Here is a 22,904-nt window from a genome sequence, read left to right on the forward strand (position 1 = left end):
ATAAGACATTAGGAACATCGGCTCTTTCACTGACATAGACTGACCAGGTGAATCCAGGTGAAAGCTATGCTCCCTTATTGATGTCACCTGTTAAATCCACTTCAATCAGTGTAGATGGAGGGGAGGAGACAGGTTAAAGAAGGATTTTTAAGCCTTGAGACAATTGAGACATGAATTGTATATGTGTGCCATTCAGAGGGTGAATGGGCAAGACAAAATATTTAAGTGCCTTTGAACGGGGTATGGTAGTAGGTGCCAGGTGCACCGGTATGAGTGTGTCAACAACGGCAACACTGCTGTGTTTTTCACGCTCAACAGTTTCCAGTGTGTATCAAGAATGGTCCACCACCCAAAGGACATCCAGCCAACTTGACACAACTGTGGGAAGCATTGGAGTCAACATGGGCCAGCATCCCTGTGGAATGCTTTCGACACCTTGCAGAGTCCATGCCCCAACAAATTGAGGCTTTTCTGAGGGCAAAAGGGGGTGCGACTCAATATTAGGAAGGCATTCTTAATGTTTTGTACACTCAGTGTATATTACAGTGAGCTATGTCAAGAATCCAATATATAAATATGCGGTGTGTATAAAAAGTGTAACTGTTAGGCCTACTGCTGCTAGGTAGCTCTCTCTCTGCTCTCCCCCTCCCCTCTGTCTGTCCTTGATTGCAGGAGTGAAGTCTGGTGTGCGGGAGTCAGGGTTCCAGCTGCAGCTCATTCACCATAATCACCTCAGCCTTTAAGACCCGGTCAAACCTGCCACTCATCGTCAGATCATAGTCAAGACGACCATGTTAGTTTCGCTGTTGACTCAACCTGCTTGTTTTCGCCCTTTGTGTTTTTGGCCTGTTCTAGTTACTTTTTTCCTGTGCCACAGATTATTGGAACCTGACTCCTGCCTCCGCTTCACTCCTGCCACCACCATCCTGCTTTCCACTACCGGACCTCCCTTTTGGACTCACCACGGACACTAGGACATTACGGTACCACACCTGCTCTGAACCTGGATCTGTTACCCTCCCTGTAAACCTGGACTTGCTCTTCCCCTATTATTGGAAACCTGGACAAATTGTACTTTGTAAATAAACCTGTTAAACCTTCTCTGGCTCGGTGTAGTTGTCTGCATTTGGGTTCAAATCCAGTTAAATCATGACAGTAACAAAAATGTAATGTACAGTGGTGGGAAAAGTACTCAACTGTCATACAAAAGTAAAGATACCTTAATAGAAAATGACTCAAGTAAAAGTGAAAGTCACCCAGTAAAATACTACTTGAGTAAAAGTCTAAAAGTATTTGGTTTTAAATATATTTAAGTATAAAAAGTAAATGTAATTGCTAAAATATACTTAAGTATCAAGTAAAAATATAACTCATTTCAAATTCCTTATATTAAGCAAACCAGACAGCACCATTTTCTAATTTTTTTAATTTACTTACGGATAGCCAGGGGCACATTCCAACACTCAGACATAATTTACAAACAAAAGCATTTGTGTTTAGTGAGTCTGCCAGATCAGAGGCATTAGGGATGACCAGGGATGTTCTCTTGATAAGTGTGTGAATTGGACCATTTACCTGTGTGACACTCTGGCTCCGGGACTTTTGTATTTGAGCCAGGGTGTATTTTGGTTTGTTGGGTTTTGGTTTGGTTATGTTGGGTATTTGGGTGTATTTCTATGTTTGCATTTCTGTTGGGTTCATTTCTAGGTTTGGTCAATGACTCCCAATCGGAGGTAACGAGTGTCAGCTGTCGGCTCGTTATCTCTGATTGGGAGCCATATTTAATCTGTATGTTTTCCTGTGGGTGTTGTGGGTTTTTGTTCCGTTTCAGTCATAGTCACTGTTGGACTTCACTATCGTCTTTTGTTTTGTGTTTACGTGCTTTATCATTAAAGTCATCATGTTCACTCAACGCGCTGCGTATTGGTCTGCTCCTTCGTCAGACGATCGAGACAGAAAAACCCACCAATCTAGGACCAAGCGGCGTGTCAAGCGGCAACAGGACCCACATACACAGGATTCATGGACGCCTATAAAGGATTCATGGACATGGGAGGAGATACTGGATGGAAAGGGTCCTTGGGCACAACCGGGAGAATATCGCCGTCCTCGTGAAGAGCTGGAGGCAGCTAAAGCCGAGAGGAGGCGGTATGAGGAGGCAGCACGGAGTCAAGGCTGGAAGCCCGTGGGTACTACCCAAAAATTTCTTGGGGGGGGGCTTAAAGGGAGTGTGGCGAAGTCAGGTAGGAGACCTGCGCCTACTCCCTGGACTTACCGTGGAGAGCGAGAGTACGGGCAGACACCGTGTTACGCAGTAGAGCGCATGGTGTCTCCTGTACGCAGGCATAGCCCGGTTCGGTACATTCCAGCTCCACGTATCGGCCGGGTTAGAGTGAGCGTTGAGCCAGATGTCATGAAGCCGGCCCAACGCATCCGGCTACCAGTGCGTCTCCTCGGGCCGGGCGTACATGGCACCAGCCTTACGCATGGTGTTCCCGGTTCGCCCACATAGGCCGGGTGCGGGTTATTCCACCTCCCCGTACTGGTCGGGCGACGGGGAGCATCAACCCGGGTAAGGTTGGGCAGGCTCAGTGCTCAAGGGGGCCAGTAAGCCTGCACGGTCCGGTATTTCCGGCGCCACCTCCCCGCTCCAGCCCAGTACCACCAGTGCCTACACCACGCACCAAGCCTCCTGTGTGTTCCCCGAGTCCTGTGCGTCCTGTTGCTGCTCTCCGCACTAGGCCTTATGTGCGTCCCCAGGGTCCAGCATGCCCTGTTCCTGCTCTCCGCACTAGGCCTTATGTGCGTCCCCAGGGTCCAGCATGCCCTGTTCCTTCTCTCCGCACTAGGCCTTATGTGCGTCCCCAGGGTCCAGCATGCCCTGTTCCTTCTCCCCGCACTAGGCTTTATGTGCGTTCCCAGGGTCCAGCATGCCCTGTTGCTTCTCCCCGCACTAGCCCTGAGATGCGTGTCCTCAGCCCGGTACCTCCAGTTCCGGCACCACGCATCCGGCCACCAGTGCGTCTCAGCCGGCCAGAGTCTGCCGTCTGCCCAACGGCGCCTGAACTGCCCGTCTGCCCAACGGCGCTTGAACTGCCCGTCTGCCCAACGGCGCCTGAACTGCCCGTCTGCCAAGCGCTGCATAAGCCGCCCCGTCTGTACTGAGCCTGCAAAGCCGCCCCGTCTGCCATGAGCCTTCAGAGCCGTCCGCTGGGCCGGAGCCGCTAGAGCCTTCCGCCAGACAGGAGCCGCTAGAGCCTTCCGCCAGACAGGAGCAGCCGAAGCCTTCCGCCAGACAGGAGCAGCCAGAGCCTTCCGCCAGACAGGATCAGCCAGAGCCTTCCGCCAGACAGGATCAGCCAGAGCCTTCCGCCAGACAGGATCAGCCAGAGCCTTCCGCCAGACAGGATCAGCCAGAGCCTTCCGCCAGCCATGAGCAGCCAGATCCGTCAGCCAGCCATGAGCAGCCAGATCCGTCAGCCAGCCATGAGCAGCCAGATCCGTCAGCCAGCCATGAGCAGCCAGATCCGTCAGCCAGCCATGAGCAGCCAGATTCGTCAGCCAGCCATGAGCAGCCAGATACGTCAGCCAGCCATGAGCAGCCAGATCCGTCAGCCAGCCATGAGCCGTCCAGCCAGGATCCGCCAGAGCCGTCCAGCCAGGATCCGCCAGCCAGCCAGGATCCGCCAGAGCCAGCCAGCCAGGATCCGCCATTTAGCCCGGTGCTGTCCCTTAGCCCGGTGCTGCCCCTTAGTCCGGTGCTGCCCCTTAGTCCGGTGCTGCCCCTTAGTCCGGTGCTGCCCCTTAGTCCGGTGCCGCCCCTTAATCCAGTGGGGTTTAGTTGGGGGGTGGTCATGTGGAGGAGGCTACGGAAGCGGATAGTGACTAAGGTGGGGTGGGGACCACGACCAGGGCCAGAACCGCCACCGTGGACAGACGCCCACCCAGACCCTCCCCTAGACTGTATGCTGGTGCGCCCGGAGTTCGCACCTTTAGGGGGGGGTACTGTGACACTCTGGCTCCGGGACTTTTGTATTTGAGCCAGGGTGTATTTTGGTTTGTTGGGTTTTGGTTTGGTTATGTTGGGTATTTGGGTGTATTTCTATGTTTGCATTTCTGTTGGGTTCATTTCTAGGTTTGGTCAATGACTCCCAATCGGAGGTAACGAGTGTCAGCTGTCGGCTCGTTATCTCTGATTGGGAGCCATATTTAATCTGTATGTTTTCCTGTGGGTGTTGTGGGTTTTTGTTCCGTTTCAGTCATAGTCACTGTTGGACTTCACTATCGTCTTTTGTTTTGTGTTTACGTGCTTTATCATTAAAGTCATCATGTTCACTCAACGCGCTGCGTATTGGTCTGCTCCTTCGTCAGACGATCGTGACAACCTGTCAAAATGTAATGAGTACTTTTGGGTGTCAGGGAAAATGTATGGAGTAAAAAGTACATCATTTTCTTTAGGAATGTAGTGAAGTAAAAGTTGGCAGAAATAGTAAAGTAAAGTACAGATACCCAAAAAAACTACTTAAGTAGTACTTTAAAGTATTTTTACTTAAGTACTTTACAACACTGGTAATGTACAGTAGTATATATAATATTTATTAGAATGTGAAGAATACAGTATATTAATACACAGTGTGAAAAACAATGTAAAAGAAACAGTCCAGTGTTTAATGTCTCTATGGAACAGCTGCATTGGCTGTGTGTGTGCGCGTGAGTATGGGCATATGCATGCATGTGTGTGAGTGTACAGTCGTGGTCAAAAGTTTTGAGAATGACACAAGTATTGGTCTTCACAAAGTTTGCTGCTTCAGTGTTTTTAGATATTTTTGTCAGATGTTACTATGTTATACTGAAGCACAATTACAAGCATTCCATAAGTGTCAAAGGCTTTTATTGACAATTACATTAAGTTTATGCAAAGAGTCAATATTTGCAGTGTTGACCCTTCTTTTTCAAGACCTCTGCAATCCACCCTGGCATGCTGTCAATTAACTTCTGGGCCACATCCTGACTGATGGCAGCCCATTCTTGCATAATAAAAGCTTGGAGTTTGTCAGAATTTGTGGGTTTTTGTTTATCCACCCGCCTCTTGAGGATCGACCACAAGTTCTCAATGGGATTAAGGTCTGGGGAGTTTCCTGGCCATGGACCCAAAATGTTGATGTTTTGTTCCCCGAGCCACTTAGTTATCACTTTTGCCTTATGGCAAGGTGCTCCATAATGCTGGAAAAGGCATTGTTCGTCATTAAACTGTTCTTGGATGGTTGGGAGAAGTTGCTCTCTGAGGATTTGTTGGTACCATTCTTTATTCATGGCTGTGTTCTTAGGCAAAATTGTGAGTGAGCCCACTCCCTTGGCTGAGAAGCAACCCCACACATTAATGGTCTCAGGATGCTTTACTGTTGGCATGACACAGGACTGATGGTAGCGCTCACCTTGTCTTCTCCGGACAAGCTTTTTTTCCGGATGCCCCAAACAATCGGAAAGGGGATTCATCAGAGAAAATGACTTTACCCCAGTCCTCAGCAGTCTAATCCCTGTACCTTTTGCAGAATATCAGTCTGTCCCTGATGTTTTTCCTGGAGAGAAGTGACTTCTACGCTGCCCTTCTTGACACCAGGCCATCCTCCAAAAGTCTTCGCCTCACTGTGCGTGCAGATGCACTCACACCTGCCTGCTGCCATTCCTGAGCAAGCTCTGCACTGGTGGTCCCCCGATCCCGCAGCTGAATCAACTTTAGGAGACGGTCCCGACGCTTGCTGGACTTTCTTGGGCGCCCTGACGCCTTCTTCACAACAATTGAACCTCTCTCCTTGAAGTTCTTGATGATCCGATAAATGGTTGATTTAGGTGCAATCTTACTAGCAGCTATATCCTTGCCTGTGAAGCCCTTTTTGTGCAAAGCAATGATGACGGCATGTGTTTCCTTGCAGGTAACCATGGTTAACAGAGGAAGAACAATGATTTCAAGCACCACCCTCGTTTTAAAGCTTCCAATCTGTTATTCTAACTCAATCAGCATGACAGAGTGATCTCCAGCCTAGTCCTCGTCAACACTCTCACCTGTGTTAACGAGAGAATCACTGACATGATGTCAGCTGGTCCTTTTGTGGCAGGGCTGAAATGCAGTGGGAATAAGTTCATTTTCATGGCAAAGAGGGACTATTAATTGCAATTCATCTGATCACTCTTCATAACATTCTGGAGTATATGCAAATTACCATCATAAAAACTGAGGCAGCAGACTTTGTGAAAATTTATATTTGTGTCATTCTCAAAACTTTTGACCACGACTGTATATGTGAGTTCAGTAGTCTGCGTGTGTATGAGGTGTGTCTGTGAGCTTGTGTGTGAGTGAGTCTATCTTTGTCTCTTACTACAGGAGTACTACTGTACTTACTACTCTGACTTACTACAGGAGTACTACTTACTACTCTGACTTACTACAGGAGTACTACTTACTACTCTGACTTACTACAGGAGTACTACTTACTCCTCTGCCTTACTATAGGAGTACTACTTACTACTCTGACTTACTATAGGAGTACTACTTACTCCTCTGACTTACTATAGGAGTACTACTTACTCCTCTGACTTACTATAGGAGTACTACTTACTACTCTGACTTACTATAGGAGTACTACTTACTACTCTGACTTACTACAGGAGTACTACTTACTACTCTGACTTACTACAGGAGTACAACTTACTACTCTGACTTACTATAGGAGTACTACTTACTACTCTGACTTACTACAGGAGTACAACTTACTACTCTGACTTACTATAGGAGTACTACTTACTACTCTGACTTACTATAGGAGTACTACTTACTCCTCTGACTTACTATAGGAGTACTACTTACTCCTCTGACTTACTATAGGAGTACTACTTACTACTCTGACTTACTATAGGAGTACTACTTACTACAGGAGTACTACTTACTACTCTGACTTACTACAGGAGTACAACTTACTACTCTGACTTACTATAGGAGTACTACTTACTCCTCTGACTTACTATAGGAGTACTACTTACTACTCTGACTCCAGGCAGCACATTTTTCTCTCCAGAAAGACAAGTATTATATATCACTAGATAGATATCACATCATCAGTAGACATCACTTCTGACTAGAATGAAGTGAGATGATTTCACACATCGATTTCACACATAAACTATGATGAGTAGACATTCTATCAAAACTAACCAAACGGTTCTATCCCAGACAAGAACATTGTTCCTCAAAGTAGATGTCTGTGAGTGAGTGTCGAACTGAGTTAAATCACATTCTACAGGCAGCATGAGGAGAATATCGAATAGCCTACATCCTCTTCATGAGTTCCATCTCTCTCTATCTCTGTCTGGTTCTCCCTCTTCTCCCTTCCTCTATCTCTCCCTCATCTGCTTCTTTCCCTTCCTCCGTCTCTCCCTCAACTCCCTCCCTCCCTCCCTCTCTGTTTTCCTGGCGGTAGTGTGGCAGCGGTGGTGGGCTGTGATCCAATCACCATCCGGCTGCAGCAATCACTGTGTTCTGATTGGTTTTATAATCCAGACAGGATCTCTGATGGACAATCACCCAGCCAGGCAGCAAGCTGCCACTGCAAGCCCTGTCACACACACACACACACACACTGCACAGTGTACGCACACATACACGCGCACGTGCGCACGCACGCATGCACACACCCATCTATCTCTCCATCTCTCTCTCTCTGATAACAGGAGAGGTTCCTGTTGAGCCTGTGTGTGTCTCTCAACCTGCCTGATTGACCACCCCAGCCAGAGAACAGAGTGATGAGAGAAGAAGAAGAGAGAAGAGAGAAGAGAGAAGAGAGAAGAAGGTTGATTCAGGTTCAGGTGTGATGAGGTCTGATGATGAACTAGTTGGGTTATCACATCACATCACAGCACAGCAGATCCCAGTAGATCACTTCAGAGCTGAGCTGTAGGGATGAAGGTCATCAGAGCATAGAACTGGAGTTGTAGTCACACTATAAGGCTATATGGACTGGAACTATATAGACATGGTCATAGCCAGTTGGTCCACAGCAGTGGTATTCAAACTCAATAAAATTGCATTTTTCTAATTATCTTTCTCAAAAACATTTGTATATTGTCCCATACAATAATCTGTACTCGTAATTTTTGGTTGGGGTCACGACCCCGACTTTGTATACCGCTGTTCCACAGGTTTTCGGTGTGATTATAAAACTACAATACAAACTGATGTAAGACACTAGTTTGGATCAGTAGCTCTAAGTGTAGAATACATAGCACAAGCTGGAACAGCTCCCAACAAGCTTACTGTACACAGAACACCAGAGAGAGAAACTAGAAACATATGTATGATGATATTTCACACAAACACACATCCAGCAGCCCAAACTCCCTCTTCCATAAGCTGTGATTTAGCTCAGTGAAACTGCAATTTGCTCAACATAATATCCCAGCTCAGTCCCACTAGGCCAGATCACATGCAAACTAAAGGCACACATTATTATTGGGTTTTATTTCACACACCCCAACGAGTGACCATATCCTGAAACTGAGTTGAGAGAGGAAGGGTAAATACAAACACATAAACAGATTATTTGGTTCTGTGGGAGGTTCAATTAACCATCTTTGAGTAGTGTTTACTGCCCTAGTTCATATCCTGGTTTAGAGTTAAGAAGTGAGAAAGAACACAGCAACTGAGAGGTTGGAATTAGCGGGCCGGACCGGGCTGACGAAGCGCACCACTTAACAGAGAATGGGAGGGAGGGAAGGGGGGAGGGAAGGAGAGAGGGAGCGTTTATGTGATGAGAGGAAATTTATTTCAGAGCTTCCCTCTGGCATCTTCCTGCTCCGTTTAGCCAGCAATACCTCTGACAGAAGTGTGTGTGTGTGTGTGAGCAGAGACAGGTGTGTCTCAAGAGGTCACTCCTCTCTTTTTGCAGCAGCTCAGAGGAAACACAGAGTAATGATCTCTCTATCCTTCTTAATTACCACCCTGCACTATCCATTCTCTCTCTCTGTGTCACGCCCTGACTCAGAGGACGCTTATATGTTGAGTCAGGGTGTGTATGTTTAGTGTTGTATTTGTTCTATGTTGTGAATCTAGTATTTCTTGATCTATGTTGGCCGGTGTGGTTCCCAATCAGAGGCAGCTGTCGCTCGTTGTCTCTGATTGGGGACCATACTTAGGCAGCCTATTGGCACTAGTGGGTTGTGGGATCTTGTTCCGTGTGAGGTATGTTGTTTGTGTACCGTGGACTTCACGTTTCGTTTAGTTTGTTGTTTTGTCGCTTGTTTATTCATTCCAAATAAACATGTATGCATATCACTGTCACGATCGTCAGGGAGAGACCAATGCGCAGCGTGTTGAACGAACATGGTATTTATTATCTTCAGTGATAACATACACAACCAACAAAACAATAAACGACTCGTAACGTCCAACGGTAACAAAGACCAACTGGAACAAAAACCCACAAACACAAAGGGAAAACAGACAGTTTAAATATGGCTCCCAATCAGAGACAACCAGCCAACAGCTGACACTCGTTGCCTCTGATTGGGAGTCACTCAGGCAAACATAGAATACAACAAACTAGAATGAACACCACAGAATGAACACACCCTGGCTCAACATATAGAGTCCCAGAGCCAGGGTGTGACAGTACCCCCCCCTAAAGGCGCGGACTGCGACCGCGCCTCAACTAAAACAAAACAGGGGAGGGCTGGGCGGGCATACCTCCTCGGCGGCGGTTCTGGCTCCGGCCTTGACCACCACCCTCCAATCAACCCCCCATAGCGCCCCTGGTCCAGTCTGGCCCCGCTGGCTGGAGCTGAACTTGACACTGGTGGAGCGGATTGCTCTAGCTCCGGCGCGAAGCATCTGACCGGTGCCGGACCAGCCACCGGTGGAACAGGCACGGCCCGTGCCGGACTGACGACGCACACCACTGGCTTGGTGTGGGGAGCAGGAGCGGGCCGCGCCGGGCTGACGAAACACACCACTGACTTGGTGCGGGGAGCAGGAGCGGGCCGGACCGGGCTGACGAAGCGCACCACTGACTTGGTGCGGGGAGCAGGAGCGGGCCGGACCGGGCTGACGAAGCGCACCACTGACTTGGTGCGGGGAGCAGGAACGGGCCGGACCGGGCTGACGAAGCGCACCACTGACTTGGTGCGGGGAGCAGGAACGGGCCGAGCTGGGCTGACGAAACGCACCACTGACTTGGTGCGGGGAGCAGGAATGGGCCGGACCGGGCTGACGACGCGCACCACTGACTTGGTGCGGGGAGCAGGAACGGGCCGTGCCGGGCTGACGAAGCGCACCACTGACTTGGTGCGGGGAGCAGGAACGGGCCGTGCCGGGCTGACGAAGCGCACCACTGACTTGGTGCGAGTGGCAGGAACAGGCCGGACCGTACTGGGAACACACACCACTGGCCCTACGTGGGGATCAGGAACAGGCCGGACCGGACTGGCAACACACGCCAGTACCTCTCGCCGTGCCTCTACATCCTCCTTCCCCCTGGTGACCAGTGACTCCCGTAACCTGGCGGCCTCCTGCTGCCCCGTCGTCCACGGCGTTAGCCCCCCCCTAAAAAATTTATGGGCTTCACTCCTACCCGTGGCCAAGGCCTCCATCCCTCTTGCCAGACTCGCACTCATCTCCTCCCAAGTCCATCCTCTCTCCTCGTCACGCTGCTTGATCCAGTCGAGGTGGGTTTTTCTGTCACGATCGTCAGGGAGAGACCAATGCGCAGCGTGTTGAACGAACATGGTATTTATTATCTTCAGTGATAACATACACAACCAACAAAACAATAAACGACTCGTAACGTCCAACGGTAACAAAGACCAACTGGAACAAAAACCCACAAACACAAAGGGAAAACAGACAGTTTAAATATGGCTCCCAATCAGAGACAACCAGCCAACAGCTGACACTCGTTGCCTCTGATTGGGAGTCACTCAGGCAAACATAGAATACAACAAACTAGAATGAACACCACAGAATGAACACACCCTGGCTCAACATATAGAGTCCCAGAGCCAGGGTGTGACAATCACGCTGCGCCTTGGTCTGACCCGTCTGTAAACGATCGTGACAGAAGATCCCACCAAACGAGGACCAAGCAGCGTGTTCAGGAGCAAACGCCGGGAATTCAACAGGAGGTTACATTAGTAGATGTCCTCCTCGGTTGGGGGAGAATTACGGAGGAGGAGGCCGTCCGTTACTGGAAGGCGATGAAGGAGGATGCCCAGGTAGGAGAGGAGAAACGGCGCCAACAGTGCCGACGACGGAGACCCGAGAGGCAACCCCAATAATATTTTTTTGGGGGGGGCACACGGTGTGGACGACGACGCAGCAGGAGGCCGTTAAAGGGTGGATCTGCAGGTTAGGAGAGGAGGCCACCATGTTACGGGGGCTATTGGTTCAGAGGGAGCAGGAGTTATTCGGTCAGAGGGAGGCGCTACAGGAGGCTATAAGGGAGAAGGAAAGTGTAGAGGCACGGCGAGAGGAGCTGGTTAGGCAGCAGAAGGAGCGGGGGTTAATAAAGGAACCCAGTCCCGCTCCTCGCACCAAGCAAGTGGTGCGTGTCGCCAGTCCGGTCCGGCCCGTTCCTGCTTCCCACACTAACCAGTGGTGCGTGTTCCCTGTGCAGCCCGACCCGTTCCTGTCCCTCACACCAAGCCAGTGGTGCGCGTCGCCAGCCCGGCCTGTTCCTGCACCTCGCACCAAGCCAGTGGTGCACGTCGCCAGCCCGGCCCGGCCTGTTCCTGCCCCTCGCACCAAGCCAGTGGTGCGCGTCGCCAGGCCGGCCCGGCCTGTTCCTGCTCCTCGCACCAAGCTAGTGGTGCGCGTCGCCAGCCCGGCCCAGCCTGTTCCTGCCCCTCGCACCAAGCCAGTGGTGCGCGTTGCCAGCCCGGCCCGGCCTGTTCCTGCCCCTCGCACCAAGCCAGTGGTGCGCGTCGCCAGCCCGGCCCGGCCTGTTCCTGCCCCTCGCACCAAGCCAGTGGTGCGCGTCGCCAGCCCGGTCCGGCCTGTTCCTGCTCCTCGCACCAAGGCAGTGGTGCGTTTGTCCAGTCCGGCACGGCCCAGGCCTGTTCCACCGGTGCCTGGTCCGGCACCGGTCAGCTGCTCTACTCCGGAGCCAGAGCAGTCTGCTCCACCGGTGCCCAGTTCAGCTCCGGTCAGCTGCTCCACTCCGGAGCCAGAGCAGTCCGCTCCACCGGTGCCCAGTTCAGCTCCGGTCAGCTGCTCCACTCCGGAGCCAGAGCAATCCATTCCACCGGGATCCAGTCCAGCTCCGGTCAGCGGCTCCACTCCGGAGCCAGAGCAGTCCGCTCCACCGGTGCCTGATCCAGCTCTGGTTAGCGGCTCCACTCCGGAGCCAGAGCAATCCGCTCCACCGGGGTCCAGTCCAGCTCCGGTCAGTGGCTCCACTCCGGAGCCAGAGCAGTCCGCTCCACCGGTGCCTGATCCAGCTCCGGTCAGCGGCTCCACTCCGGAGCCAGAGCAGTTCGCTCCACCGTCGTCGGGTCCAGCTCCAGTCAGCGGTTCCAGTCCAGACCCAGACGTAGGCCCCTCTCCAGGTTCGGGGTCTCCCACACCAGGGTCCAGACAGGGCTTGGTACTTCGTGGGAGGAAGGAGAGGGGAAGCAGCGTGCCGAGGTCCAGACCAGAGGCGCAACAGGGAGGCGGAGAGTAAGAGGTCGTCACGCCCGGAGCCGGATCCGCCTCCGAGGCGGAATGCCCACCCGGCCCCTACCCTGTTATGTTTATGTTGTGCGGTCGGAGTCCGCACCTTTGGGAGTACTGTCACACCCTGACTCAGAGGACGCTTATATGTTGAGTCAGGGTGTGTATGTTTAGTGTTGTATTTGTTCTATGTTGTGAATCTAGTATTTCTAGATCTATGTTGGCCGGTGTGGTTCCCAATCAGAGGCAGCTGTCGCTCGTTGTCTCTGATTGGGGACCATACTTAGGCAGCCTATTGGCACTAGTGGGTTGTGGGATCTTGTTCCGTGTGAGGTATGTTGTTTGTGTATCGTGGACTTCACGTTTCGTTTAGTTTGTTGTTTTGTCGCTTGTTTATACATTCCAAATAAACATGTATGCATATCACGCTGCGCCTTGGTCTGACCCGTCTGTAAACGATCGTGACACTCTGTCTCTCTCTTTGCTGTATGGCTCTTGTTCTCTCTCTCTCGCTCTCTCTCTCAGAACTCTGAATGTTGCCAGAATAACATGCACACGCTTCATTTCCCCGTGCTGTAGATCTAGTGAGTATTGGTCTCTCCATCTCTCCATAGCGTGGAGCCAACTCAACAGCAGGGGAAATCAACAGTACCATAATGTATTTTCTAAAGATTTGCCTTTTTTGGGGGGAAATGTTGGTAAATCACACTGCCAGATTCTCCCTAACACACAGGTTAGTTGACACACACTGTGTTGATGTTCAGCCAATAGCTGTCTACAGGACCCTTTTGAGGCCTAGGCTTCCTCTCTGTCTTTAGGAGGAGAAGCCTGCAGTGAGCGAGAGAATGGAGGGGTGGAATGGAAGGAAAGAAAGGGAGGGAGAGGAGAAGAGGTGGAATGGGAGGATAGATACAGAGGGAGTGGAGGAAATGTGGAGATGGAGTGACAGGAGGAGAGACAGACAGAGGAAGGTGAAGAAACAGAGGGATTTTCTCTCTGCTGACATTGGTCTGTCTCTCAGTAAATCCCAGGATGTGGCTGTTTACAGAAGCCCAAATCCCCTGGTTCACACACACACGCAGGCGCACGCACGCACACACACCAGCGCTAGCCCATCTGCTCCTGCAGGTACTGTAAGGCTTTGGTTGACTGCCTCAGTGGGCAAAATCTAAGCCACAGAAAGACTCTCTATCAGGGCAGAGAGAGTACAGACCCTGATCTAACCACATTCATCTGACATCACTGTAATAGGATGGAGGGTCACCTTTTGCTCTGACACACACACACACACACACACACTTCGTCCCAGAGGTCAGCAGGATAGTTCTGACTGAGGAAGCATGTCCCCTTCACCTCTTGTCAATGACTCCATGGCCTGCTGCCTGCTACGCTCCACTGCAACACAGTCACACACACCTCTCTATCCTTCTTTCCCTCTATCTCCTTCCCTTTTTCCCACCACTGCATCCCAATCACAGCTCTATGTCCCTCTATCCTGTCTCCTTCTCTCTAACTCTCTCCGTCTCTCTCTCTCTGCTTTCCTCTGTCTATGTTCCTACTAGGTTCAGGGTTCTAATTCTACATCTCTCTCTGTTGTAGAAGTTATGAGAAGAGTAGTGTTTTATTAAGAGTAGAGAATAGAAAATAGACAAGGCAAGCAGCACAGCCCTCAGATCACGCCCATGACTTCAGATGACAGCAGGTGTGTAACAGATCTCTCTCTAGTCAGATTACTCACCATGTAAGCAGAATCACTGTGTTAACACTATAGAGCGTAACTCTACAGGGAGAATACATTTCATATTCTCATGTCTCTCTCACCAACCGCACCTCCAGAGCAGGATAAATGAAGTGAGACCACAAGTTTGAGGGCAAAGTGAACGTCTGTGTGTGTGTGAGAGTGTTTGAGTGTGTGTGTGTGTCCTACATTCTCAGCAGCAGTCATCCGTCAGGCTGGGGAATGAGATTTAGCTCTCCATGGGTGCTAGGACCTTCGACACACACACACACACACACACACACACACACGGCCTGTCCACCTTTATGGTAAAAAGGTCAGGGCCGTAATGCAGGCGAGAGAACGATCGGTGGACAGCCTGATAGATGGGCTTTCTCCGTGAGCGGTTGGTCGAGAGAAACACACACACACACACACACACACACACAGGGTGATATATGTGTTTTGTGCTTGATAGGCTGTGTGGTTCATTCAGACAGCAGACAGTCAATACGGCAATAATGACACTCCTCTGTGCTGGGTCTGAATCCAGTTCCAGGTGGGGCAGAGTGGCATCGTTGGCCAGCAGCACCAAACAACTGACCATCCTCGGAGCACTGGACCATCACTGTTATTAGGGCAGGATGAAGGTCAAGCAAATGCAACATTTATGAACATAATGAATTTATTTAAGGCTCCTACTCTTAATACACCCCTTCCATAAAACAGCAGTTGATGGTCTCACAATCAGCAGCGCTAATGCTTGGGTCTCCACATGACTCCCCCCGGTGCACATTTTGGTTTTTGCCCTAGCACTACACAGCTGATTCAAATAATCAAAGCTTGATGATGAGTTGGTTATTTGAATCAGCTGTGTAGTGCTAGGGCAAAAAACAATGTGTACCCATGGGGGCCCCAGGACCTAGTTTGGGAAACCCTGCTGTACATGGCATCGCTGAGCTGGTGTCACGCCGGGCGCTAGCTGCTTTCCAGAGGCAGAGGCAGGTTGTCTGGCCTGCTGAGGTTGCTGAAGAGCTTGACCCAATGGTTTCTGTGATGATGGTCTCCATGGTTGTGCGTCACACAAACAACCAAACACAACAGCCACAACTAATATATTAGAACTCCATAATATAGCCATTGTCACAAACATTACACACACAAGCATTAGTTTTGCCCCTGAGTTGTTTTTATTCTGAGTTTTGTTCATTTGTGAATTCCTCCACCCAATCATTAGGAGTGGAACAGCCCTGCAGCCCTGTAGCATTAGAGAAACTCTACTCTCAGGAGAGAGCACAGAAATAGATTGTATAGAATGTACGATTCCACATTATATATGGTGGCACCATTGAAGTAAGCAACAATCAATTATATTTCTATGGATTATCTCTCTGCACCTTTGTTTATGTTTATTTTCGACTCCACTGAGAGGAATCAGGAATCAATTGAATTGATTGACTTGGAAAATATCTTGAACTGAAGCCCTTAAGATTATATATTTTTTAAAGAAGAGTCAGCATTTAGCAACTACCTATTTGATAATTTCGTTCCATAAACAACAATAGCATTAGGGGATGAATTCTGATCAATAATTTCCCTTGAAAGGCTGAGTGCAACAATTCAGCCTAATGTAACTGAGTAGTAAGTGTAGGAATTGGTTGTGTAAGGAAATACAATCCCTTCTCCCAAAATAATCTCTACTGGGTCATCCAAAGACAGTTGGGGTCAAAGTTATTGTAAGACTACATACATTTAAAATATTTGTCTCATCATTGCCTGAGACATTCAATTCAATAAAAAAAAACGTATTTAATGTGCGTAATTGGGGTAAACATGTATGTGACGTATGTGTAAACCCTTTATTAAGTCCCTATATAGAGTTTTATGATTAGTTTTTGTGGTGGGCGATAGGATTAGTGTACATTTTACAACAAGAAGCATCTTTACGTGACAAAATACTGACTACAAGAGCACTTCAGCCCTACAGACAAACATTAACCTGATTATGTTTCTTATCATATGACATTGCAATATGAAAGTTCAGAGTCTACTAAGTCATTAGTACGTCACCCATACGTATATTCATTGCCACTTGTTTCCCAACACATCATCTCATGACTTATATAATGAATTCATTTCTATTGACATTTGAATCAAGTCTACATGTAGTCCATATTTAATCAATCTCTAATTTCACCACTAATCTGGAAGACAGCGTTCAGATAGTGGTCAGACCCGAATTACATACTTGAAATACAAATAAGTGAATAATAATCAGCTTTTACCTATCAACCAATTCTTGAGCCATTTCATCCGCTATAGATGAAGTAACAGTGTTGAATTACAGGGCCAGTTTCCCAGACACAGATTTAGCTTAGTCCTGGACTATAAAGCATTTTCCATGGAGATTCTCTATTTAAAACACTTTTTAGTGCAGGACTAGGCTTAATCTGTCTGGGAAACCGTCCAGTAATGTCTAATGTTGTTATGATGCCCCTGAAATGGATGGTGTCAGCAGGTCATCTGGGTCCCCATAACGTGTCCCCAGAGTACTGAGGATGTGACGTGGCAGTCGATGTAACAAGAGGACATACAGCAGGACACTCAGTCCTGGACTTTGTTCTTCACTACAACTCCCAGCCCCCTATATAAACACACAGCCCTGACACCTGCAGCATACAGTACTACCAGAAACAAGGACACAAGCTCTCTCAAACAGGTAAGACACTAGCTGCCTCTAGGCATTTTGTAATCACATAGGCTACAATAATATCTGGGATGAGAAACTGACTAATGTTTCATTCACCAATAGTATTTTTTCTCCAATTAACAGCCTACAGCCCAGTCATGAAGGTCTTAGTGGTGCTTGCTCTTGCTGTTTTCACTGGTGAGTGGAGAATACATTTTCACTGTTCAAAACTTGACTTGTTTATATTTTTGACAGGAAGGAAATTGATCATCCTAAATGTAACAGTAGTGTAATATCAATGAAAGGAGTAAATGTATCATCTCAAATAGCCTCCAGTCTAGACTGAAAATTAAATAATCCACGGTCTCTCCTACAGGGTGCAGTGCCAATGGTCTGTGGCAGGACCAGTCTCAGCAACAGCTGGACATGGTGAAAGATGCATTCTGGGACTACGTCGCCAAGGCAACACTCACAGCTGAGGACACCCTGCAGAAGATCCGACAGTCAGAGGTGGCACAAGAAGTCAAGTAAGTCTTAATATGTAGAAAATATCACAATATAATGGTGTTTCATAACAACTGTTGAGTAACTAACTGCCTGTTTGTTAACCTCAATAACTTGGCCTCTGTATTGACCTTTCTCTCTCTGTCTCCATAGCACCATGGTCTCTGAGAGTGCTGATGCTGTGAACCAGTACACCGTGGCCATGCGTGGTCAGGTGACTCCTCTGACTCAGGACCTGCTGGCAAAGCTTTCCCAGGAGGCCGAGCAGCTGAAGGCTCGCCTGGAGAAGGATCTGAGCACCATGACAGCCAAGCTGCAGCCCTACTCTGACGAGTGGAACGCAGATATCCAGAGGCAGGTGGAGGAGCTGAAAAGGGACATGACCACCTACGCAGAGGCCCTGGACTCTGATGCCCTAAAGGCCACTCTACTCCAGAAGAGCGAGGAGATGAAGGGAAGCCTGGAGAAGAGTGTGCAGCAGCTGCAGGCCCAGCTGGGCCCCTACACTGAGGAGCTGAAGCAGAAAATGGACCAGAACCTGGAAGAGTTCAAAAAGAGCATGATTCCCCTGACCCAGAGCTTCCAGACCCAGCTGACCCAGAGAACCCAGGAGCTCCAGCAGAACCTGGCCCCCTATGGAGAGGAGCTGAAGAAGCTGGACCCATTGGCCCAGGATCTGAAGACCCAACTGGCTGCTCTCTGGGACTCCTTCACCAAGAAGATCCAGTAATCAGACTGATTTTACTTGATCTATTAGAACTGTGTACTGATTAATCATTTTCCATCAAAGTCCAAAAGGGGCAATATGTAAATGTAGGTACCGCTATTATGTTGTTTCACTGTATCAGTTATGGGACTCTCCATCTCCTGATAAAGTTGTGTGTGATCTGACGTCTGCATGCAGATCTGTGAGTGTGTGTGTGTGTGTCTCCATACTGGCAGGCCTCTGGGAGATCTACTGCCTCTCTAATGTACTAATAGTGTGAACATCAATAATGCAAAAGGCCTAACGCTCCACTCTGGAAACACGCACACACACTCTGCCAGGAGAGGTAGAAGAAATTGAGAATTTGGAGGTGGAGAATTTGTAAAAAATTCTAATAATAACTACAAAGGCTGTTTAGACGCAGGGATGAATTCAACCAAACATGCCTCAGTAAAGTTTGAAGAGTTTAATTACAAAATGCGATATATCCATTTTCAGAAATGTTGGTAAATTGACATGAATTAAAAAGAGATATTATGAAAGAGACACAGCTATTATTTTTCCGTCTTACCATGACATGGGCTAGTGAAAAGACAGACATGATTTTGTTTGAAATATACTGCAAGGTAATTTTATTTTAGAGAGACAAATAATCTTGTTTTGTGGCAAACCGCTATATATCCAACCCAAACAACAGATCTCAAATAGAAAAATAATCCCGATTGGGTTTTAAACAGTTACATGTAATAAAGTATCAATACATAAATAAATAAATAAATATTAACATAATCCATTTGTTTCATATTGTGCAAATATCAGATAGCACATAGTTTTACAGGTTTTTTCGATAAATCAACAGAAGCTTTTTTTTAAAGCTTTTTTGATTATATACACTCTCAAGTTTCAAGTTTTAATGTCACGTGCACATGTACAGTGAAATGCCTTTCTTGCAAGCTCCAACCCAACAATGCAGTAATCAAGGAAGGATTTAAGGAATAATAAGGACATTGAAAGTCTGTCGCAATTAATTTACAGGTCAAGAATGGATTGATTCTTATTGTCACAGCCCGCAGTTTGCAACTTCCGTATGTTTGCAGCCAGTAGCCTATTATTGTTTCCCACTGCTGGATATTCTCTCTCCTTTTCATGAGCTTGTTTAGAAAGTTTCCTCTTTTGGCCAATAGTAACCGATTTATTTATTTTTTTTGGGGGGGGGGGTTGTGGGCCCCCTGGAGGTCAGGGGCCCCCCAGAGATGTGTAGAATTGCTGGAAATTAGCTTTAACGGTCGACTTTGGGCATGAAAAACTGTCCAATTTCTTTTACAGAAATGGGTTGTGTCTTTGGTGGTTCATCGATGTGTCATTGTGGTCATGCACGCTGTGACTGATGTAGCTTGTTCGTTAGCTAAGTTAGCCACTTGTAGCTAGCCAGTAACTCCTCCAGTATGTGTTGACATCATTTCACAGGATTTGATTTTCGATGGAAGCTGTAGAGCTCAGTAAGAAATGGCCCTCTGTAGCCAAATATCTTATTCATCCATTTTGTTTTTGTTTTTAAGCATTAAATTACCTGGTATGATGGTGCATTGATGGGTTATACAATTTAAAGCCATTTTTTCCCGTTTTTGCCCAAAGTCGACCTTGAAAGTCCAGTGTTTCCAGATTTCTATGAAATATGACTTCTAATTAATTACAATATGAGTGAAATAGTTTTCCTTCCGAAAATGTTTAATTAAGTATGTTAAAAAGCAGCTTTTCTGTGTAGGAATGGTGTGGGTGTACCCACACCATTTTATTGCGAGTAGAACGCTAATTGGCCTGCTCATCCTCTTCAGGAGGACAACAACATCCTCTATGAGGAAATAGCAAGCATTTTTGAAACGGTGTGTTTGAAATACACGTTTTAGGTGGGGTTTTTGAAGAGTTTTTTTCTCCAATTATGCTTTGGCCACAAATATGAGTATAGGATGAGTCAACAACATTATTTGGGTATGAGTTAACAGAATATGAACTTTTTTTCCCTCAGCCCCATGGCAAAATGTGTTGAAATGCAGGAATTAGCTGTTTTTCCCCAAAAAAGAAGGGGGGGGGGGCTTCCACTTATCCTTCCACTTATACTGTGTTTTCAAATGACCCCCTCCATATACCCCTCAAAAGAAGCATAATAAGTAATGTCAAACTGTGTAGAATTGCAAGAAATGCGTTTTAAAATGTCATAATACAGGAAGGCACAATTTATAGTCCAATATTTACACGTGTTTTGGGTAGGGGAGATTGGGGGCAAGTGTTTAAATTGTGCTGTATTTAGCAATCATAATAAGAGTCTGGTAGCAGCAGTTGTGATGTGTGTGTAGCATGAATGTATATGAGTGTGTGTGTGTGTGTGTGTGGATAAGTGTACACTGAGTGTACAAAACATTAGGAAGACCTTCCAAATATTGAGTTAAACCCTCTTTTGCCCTCAGAACAGCCTCAGTTTGTTGGGGCTTGGCCAATGTCGACTCCTATGCTTCCCACAGTTGTGTCAAGTTGGCTTGATGTCCTTTGGGTGGTGGACCATTCTTGATACAGAAAGAAAACTGTTGAGCATAAAAAACACAGCAGCAATGCAGTTCTTGATACACTCAAACCGGTGCGCCTGGCACCTACAACCATATCCCCTTCAAAGGCACTTAAATATTTTGTCTTGCCCATTCAACCTCTGAATGGCACACACACAATCCATGTCTCAATTTTCTCAAGGCTTAAAAATCCTTCTTTAACCTGTCTCCTGCCCTTCATCTACACTTATTGAAATGGATATAACAGGTGACATCAATAAGGAATCATAGCTTTCACTTGGATACACCTGGTTAGTCTATGTCATGGAAAGAGCAGGTGTTCCTAATGTTTTGTACACTCAGTGTATATCTGTGTGGGTGTGTGCGGATATCTCGTTTTGCAAAAAACACATTCTAAAGCACATCCATGAACAGCGCCGGAGAAGATGGCTGCCGTTTTACAGCCCTCTAACCAATTGTACTATTATGTGTGTTTTTCCGCGTTATTTGTAATTTATTTTGTACATAATGTTTCTGCCATCGTCTCTTATAACCAAAAAGAGCTTCTGGATATCAGGACAGCGATTACTCACCTCGTATTGGACGAAGATTTTTTCTTCAACGAGGCGGCCGCGAAGGATATCATACAGACACCCGACAAGGCCCAAATCCCCGTCATTCGCGTGAGGAAGAGACAGAGATATCGTGGACGTAGATCGGGGTGCCTTGTAAGGATCCGACGGCGAGCAAGTAAACTGCCTCTTCCATCAATCCTATTAGCCAACGTTCAATCTTTTGAAAATAAAGTGGACGACTTAAGATTACGGTTATCCTACCAACGGGACATTAAAAACTGTAATATCTTATGTTTCACCGAGTCGTGGCTGAACGACGACAATGATAACATTCAGCTAGCAGGCTATACGCTACATCGGCAGGACAGAACGGCTGACTCCGGTAAGACAAGGGGTGGCGGTCTGTGTATATTTGTAAACAACAGCTGGTGCACAAAATCAAATACTAAGGAAGTCTCGAGGTTTTGCTCGCCTGAGGTAGAGTATCTTATGATAAGCTGTAGACCACAATATTTACCAAGAGAGTTTTCATCTATATTTTTCATAGCTGTCTATTTACCACCACAAACCAATGCTGGCATTAAGATTGCACTGAATGAGTTGTACAAGGCCATTAATCAACAGGAAAACGCTCATCCAGATGCAGCGCTCCTAGTGGCCGGGGACTTTAATGCAGGGAAACTTAAATCCGTTCTACCTCATTTCTACCAGCATGTTAAATGTGCAACCAGAGGGAAAAAAACTCTAGACCACCTTTACTCCACACACAGAGACGCATACAAAGCTCTCCCTCGCCCTCCATTTGGCAAATCTGACCATAACTCTATCCTCCTGATTCCTGCTTATAAGCAAAAACTAAAGCAGGAAGCACCAGTGACTTCGGTTAATAAAAAAGTGGTCAGATGACGCAGATGCTAAGCTACAGGACTGTTTTGCTAGCACAGACTGGAACATGTTCCGGGATTCTTCAGACAGCATTGAGGAGTACACCACATCAGTCACTGGCTTCATCAATAAGTGCATCGATGATGTCGTCCCCCACAGTGACCGTACGTACATACCCCCAACCAGAAGCCATGGATTACAGAAAACATCCGCACTGAGCTAAAGGGGTAGAGCTGCCGCTTTCAAGGAACGGGACTCTAACCCGGACACTTATAAGAAATCCCGCTATGACCTCCGACGAACCATCAAACAGGCAAAGAGTCAATACAGGACTAAGATTGAATCGTACTACACTGGCTCTGACGCTCGTCGGATGTGGCAGGGCTTGAAAACTATTACAGACTACAAAGGGAAGCACAGCCGCGAGCTGCCCAGTGACACAAGCCTACCAGACGAGCTAAACCACTTCTATGCTCGCTTCGAGGCAAGCAACACTGAAGCATGCATGAGAGCACCAGCTGTTCCGGATGACTATGTGATCACGCTCTCCGTAGCCGATGTGAGTAAGACTTTTAAGCAGGTCAACATTCA

General features: G+C 47.6%; 2 protein-coding genes across 4 annotated transcripts in view; one reads left to right on the forward strand and one right to left on the reverse strand.

Annotated features, from left to right (window-relative positions):
* The window catches only part of LOC121536914 (ephrin type-A receptor 6), a 279,339-nt gene that overhangs the window by 55,094 nt on the left and 201,341 nt on the right, over nucleotides 1-22,904 (reverse strand). The gene's annotated exons all lie outside the window — the stretch shown is intronic.
* Nucleotides 17,077-18,859, forward strand: LOC121536918 (apolipoprotein A-I). 2 transcript variants are annotated; one of them, XM_041844557.2, is made up of 4 exons: nucleotides 17,077-17,133; nucleotides 17,248-17,301; nucleotides 17,480-17,630; nucleotides 17,761-18,859. In XM_041844557.2, exons 2-4 carry the CDS (start codon nucleotides 17,262-17,264, stop codon nucleotides 18,335-18,337), a joined length of 768 nt encoding a protein of 255 aa, XP_041700491.1. In that variant the 5' UTR covers nucleotides 17,077-17,133; nucleotides 17,248-17,261; the 3' UTR covers nucleotides 18,338-18,859. The 2 variants fall into 2 exon arrangements, with proteins under 2 accessions (XP_041700491.1, XP_041700492.1); XM_041844558.2 differs by having other exon boundaries at nucleotides 17,098-17,133; nucleotides 17,227-17,301.

This window comes from Coregonus clupeaformis, chromosome 23, assembly GCF_020615455.1.
Source record: "Coregonus clupeaformis isolate EN_2021a chromosome 23, ASM2061545v1, whole genome shotgun sequence".
Lineage (NCBI taxonomy): Eukaryota > Metazoa > Chordata > Actinopteri > Salmoniformes > Salmonidae > Coregonus > Coregonus clupeaformis.